At 40.5% G+C, this 5,108-nt stretch overlaps 1 protein-coding gene across 1 annotated transcript; it reads left to right on the top strand.

Moving 5' to 3' along the window:
• Positions 1 to 3,060: 3,060 nt before the first annotated feature.
• ovca2 (OVCA2 serine hydrolase domain containing) lies at positions 3,061 to 4,834 on the top strand. Its single transcript, XM_080509288.1, has 2 exons — positions 3,061 to 3,223; positions 4,193 to 4,834. Exons 1-2 carry the CDS (start codon positions 3,082 to 3,084, stop codon positions 4,708 to 4,710), a joined length of 660 nt encoding a protein of 219 aa, XP_080365414.1. The 5' UTR covers positions 3,061 to 3,081; the 3' UTR covers positions 4,711 to 4,834.
• Positions 4,835 to 5,108: the final 274 nt, after the last annotated feature.

Below are 5,108 nucleotides of genomic sequence, written 5' to 3' on the forward strand. Positions count from 1 at the left end.
AAAAGACCTTCACTAAACCTAATTGACAGAGCCTGTATATGAGACAGACCCCCCCCCCCCCTAAAAAAAAAAGACAAACTAGAACAGCATCATCAAAGAGAACGATCTCCTGTTGACAGAGGCCCTGTGAGGAGACGGCAGCCATGAAAACACACTTTCTGAATCAGACGCTTGCCTTCAGGCCTCACCTACAAAGCAGCTGGTGTTCTGTGTTGCTCCAGGAGCTTTCCCCAGCTGAATACACCCTGAACCCACAGTTCCTACATATCAAACAAAACGCTCACAAGACAGCTCCGTAAATGTCTCTATAAGTGTGCCCGGGAGCTAAATTAACTACTTTTTCCATTTATAGCCCAGTTTAGTAGGCAGAACGAGACACAACAGCGGCGCATAAATCATTGTGTGTATACGAGATGTCCGATGATTAATGTGCAATGCAATGCAAGCAGCCAAGGCTAAGCCGATTAAACTTTTTTTTTTTTTTTTATTATATTAACAATTTATTTTTCTTTTCAGTTATTTAACATCCTATGTATTTCCTTTTTCAAGCAGTGAGCCTTTATGGCTGTCACTGCTTTGGGCCAGCCCCAAACCCTGAGGAGGACTGGATAAATGCCAACCGCTGCATATCGCTCTGAAGTGAAAATGTGTTTTTTGGGATATTGCCTTCTATGTTTGTCAAACGAGAATCAGGATCAAAGATGATGTCTGTACTTTTTGACAGAGTCCTTTGGGAGAACAGATCTGCCACTGAAGTTAAAAGAGAGTCTGATAAGTGAGTTTCCTTTGGCCTCGAATTAGCATTTTGCTTTTATCTCAGTTGAAAATTAAGTTCTCTGTCTGTTTTTCTTCAATGTGTTCTTGGGGAAATGTGACAGATTCAGATGCTCACAAGATTTTAAGATTATTTTTACAGTGGCTGCATAGTAACACCTGGATGAAGAGCAATTGATATTCTCCTGTGTGTCTTTAGGGGTCAGTCTCACACCGGCCTGCTTCTAGTTAACCCTACTGTCCCATAACTACCACAGTATGTCAGGATAAAAAAAAGCTTCAATTGAGATAAACAGGTTTCTTTTTTATTATTATTTTCAGTCATCAATACAGTGAGTCCCAGAAATCCCCCAGTCTAATCACAAACAAGAATGTAATATGTCTCACATTTGTAAAATGAGCCATAAAATTTAAATACTCCTCTTGTCATGTTAGAGAAAGGTATTGCTATCACTTACTTATTCAACATTTTGGCTCAATAATGAATAAAAAATAATGAATGTGGTAAAACCCATTCTATCCTGCAACCTTGCAAAAACCAGATGATTGTTTAACATATGTCATGTGCACACACACACACACACACACACACACACACACACACACACACACACACACACACACACACACACACACACACACACACACACACACACACACACGTCCTACTGGCAATCTCGAGTCAGTAGTTCTCTTCAATTGCTTGTTTTTGGCCTGTTTGAAAAGAAACCCACTCCCCCACAGGTAAAACATGCAAATTCCACTAAACTTCAATGCAACCTTCTTCACTAATCAATCACTTGCAAAGCCATGAACATAGTCAGACTCCACATTAAGCCCTCAAAAGTTTAGTTTTGCCACAGAGTTTTGATGAAAATTAATCGGAATGTCATAAACATCATGGAGTGGTAATCTTACTAATAATTTGAAACACATGATTATAGTCTATTTTGCACTTTCCAACAAGTTTGATTGTATAAAAATATAGTAGTGTCCATATAGTTCGTGGCCACTCTTACTGTGTTTTCATAATTCAATAAAAATCAGAGTAATTTTCTTATTTTTTTTATATTTGAGTATTTTAACAAAATACCCTTATTCCTGGGTCCTAGATGGTGGAACCAGGATCAGCACATAAGCCCCACAAGAATAGAATAGAATAGAATAGAATAGAAATGTGTACTTTATTAATCAGAGAGGGAAATTCTTCATGGTGTTGCTTGATACAGAACAGAAGACAGATTAATAAAATAGAAGTTAAAGTATAAAAACAGAATTAAAAAAGTCAAATACTCAAAATCGAATACAGTATCAATATAAACAGGGTGAAGCAGTGACTTGTATAAGCACAGAAGATTTAAATGAACAGATAGACACAGCAAGTCTTATGACCCAGGAAGGTGGGATGCCGTACATCACCACATCAAAGAGGAATTATTATAGATACAAATTAGTATTCTTTTACTCAATAGGCGCCAAAGATGTAATACTTATTGAAAAACTGCTGCTGAGCTTCGCGGCTTGTCTATCCAGAGCCTGCTAACGGACTGTATTTTTACATTTTGGTAAGGAAGCATATAGGAAGCAATGACAGTAATTTAATTCTCCCTTCTCTGATTGACATTTACACATAAGCAGAACATAAGACATCAACAACAGCACACACCATGGCTTGCACCTGTTTGACCTTTTTCCCTGGGGCAGGTGCTTCAGCTGTATCAAAGCAAAGGCAAAAAGACTCAGTTTCTTTGCCAGAGCCATAATCACTGTTGATTCACATACATTCTAAGCATCACAAAAACTACACCGACTGTGAAACATCTGTGAGCCTGTTCCACATTGCATTCTTCTTCTTTATATTGCACTATTTGTATTTGTTATATGTTTTTCATTTGCACTGTGAAAAGGAGCAGCTATCCAATTGTATAATGGCAATAGTCTGGACTTTCTTTAAAGTGCAGTGAAACCGGAAGTTGTCTCAGTACTTCCGGTTGACCTCCGTGAGTTTTATTGCAGTTTAGTTTCAATAACTGGTTAATTGTTTAGTATATATTAGATTCATCTGTGTTTATCAGATAGAGCAGTAAAAGACTCGATTCTTCGACATTTAGCGTCAGTGATCTGTATTGGGTGTTTTGGATCAACTGGTTTCCCTATTAACTGGTGACCGACTTCCTTCTGCGTCCGCCGTTGCTTCTGGTAACAGGGGCAATGACGTCACCAGTCGGTCACCAGTTCACATGGAAACCAGTTATTCCGAAACACCGGTTCTATCGCGTTAGCTCCTCGGCTAGCCCGCGCTCCACCATGGCTCCTCTCCGGGTTCTGTGCATTCACGGTTACCGGCAGAACGGCGCCTCATTCCGGGAGAAGACTGGAGCTCTGCGGAAGCTATTGAAGAAACACGTGGAGCTCGTTTACCTGACTGCCCCCCTCAGTGTGCCGCAGGGTGGGTCATTTTCAGCCCGTTCACCGGCTGTTTCCACCCGGAGTGTCCGTCTGTTAAAGTCCGGAGGTGGAAACTTTTCAAATGCTGATTTGCCTCTACAACCTATAGAAAGTTTATATTCCTCTATTTAAATCCACCTCTTTAGTTTTGTCCGCATCTATTCTTGAATTGGTTCCTCTATAAATTCGCTCCTGCTAAAAGATCCATTTGACACTTTATGTCAGACAATCTGGTCCAAAAGGTTTAACGTCAAACAATTAAATGAAAATTAAAGACACATTAGGTATTTTCATTGAAGCATTCCACAAACTGTTCAATATTATTGATCCAACAATCAGCGAGAAACGCTACATATTTCCCTTTAAAAAATTTAAAATAAAATAAAATACAATTGTTTACATTTTCTAAATGTTTTGGTGCACTGAATATATTTTGAATGAGTAAGTTCTGGCGTTCATGGGTGTTTTTTTCTTTTTCTTGTTAACTGCAGCATTACTGATTTGTTTTTTGGCAAGAATGACTCAAAGCTACGCAATTCCACATTGTTATGACAACAAGCATCATGAATAATTGGATTAGGTTTCTTGTTCAAACTTAATTTATTCACTTGAAATAATCTTAGTGCTATACATCCATGCACACGTGCATTAAAAAATGATGGGAAGGTATTTTATTATAGTTAATTAAAAAACTGGAAATGATGTTTCTTCACATAAAAAGTGAAATGTTTCATGCATTTGTTGGTTTCAACATCTGCTCAAAATCTTAGAGTGCCTCAAATTATTAGACTATGGAATGTGAAGTTTGAGTGAATCATTGTCTTTGTAGGATAAACCACATAACAAAAATTGCTCACAGAAAACTGCACGAAAAATAAATACATCTGAAAGTTGTGTATTTCTGGTTGCTTTCCTGGTTATATTAAATGACCACAGTCGACTAATCACTTCCCTCTTAATGTCTGTTCAGAGGTCACCGATAAAGAGAACGATGCGGCTCCTGCGGCTGAGGAAGACTCCAGGGGTTGGTGGTTTTCCGACGTCCAGGCGCGGAGCTTCAACGCTCGGCAGCAGTGCGAGGAAAGCCTGGGGCTCGATCGGAGTGTCGCGGCTGTCAGAGACGCCGTGAAGGTCCAGGGGCCGTTTGACGGCGTCCTGGGCTTCAGTCAGGGGGCAGCGTTCGTAGCCATGCTGTGCTCCCTTCAAGAGAAACAACTGGAGCCAGACTTCCGCTTCCGCTTCGCCGTCCTCGTCGCCGGTTTCCGCAGCGCGTGCAAGGAGCACCAGACGTACTATGACACTTGTCTCCAAATCCCATCGCTGCATGTGTTTGGACTGGAGGACAAAGTCATCCCTGACTCCATGAGCAGGGAGCTGCTGCCCTCCTTCCAGGACCCGCAGGTCCTCATTCACCCTGGGGGGCATTTTGTTCCTGCTGCTTCTGCTCACAGACAAACTTACCAGGAGTTTCTCAACACATTCCAGTGAAAATCACTGATTATATCTTGTACAACTCGTTTGCTCAATTATAATCAGTTCAATGTTTGTGCACATCTGTGAGAACATAATTGATTCCACTGGCATGTCGGGGGGGAAAAATCTGTCGTGAGCTGTTGTGACCTTCTCAGGGAAACAAACAATAAATAACATGACAACTGTTTATTTAAAGTATTCCAGTCCGTGTTTCTTTTTGTCGGCCATACATCAGATCTGAGCACAAATGTCAGTGAGTTTAACCAATTGCTTTTCTAGGCATAAGATTGATATGAGTTAAGAATCACACTCAACATCAAAACCTTATTGGAGATGCAGTCGCTCATTTGGCACATCAGTTCACCGGATGCTGCCTTTACCGTTCATGTGTACTCTCACCTCAGCACCATCAG

The sequence above is a fragment of the Blennius ocellaris genome, assembly GCF_963422515.1.
Source record: "Blennius ocellaris genome assembly, chromosome: 14".
Classification (NCBI taxonomy): Eukaryota; Metazoa; Chordata; class Actinopteri; order Blenniiformes; family Blenniidae; genus Blennius; species Blennius ocellaris.

Bases quoted from the DNA above. Each gene is read 5' to 3' on its own strand.
- ovca2 (XM_080509288.1), top strand. From the start codon at position 3,082: ATGGCTCCTCTCCGGGTTCTGTGCATTCACGGTTACCGGCAGAACGGC. The intron at 3,224-4,192 runs GTGGGTCATTTT...ATGTCTGTTCAG, and splicing joins CCCCCTCAGTGTGCCGCAGG to AGGTCACCGATAAAGAGAAC.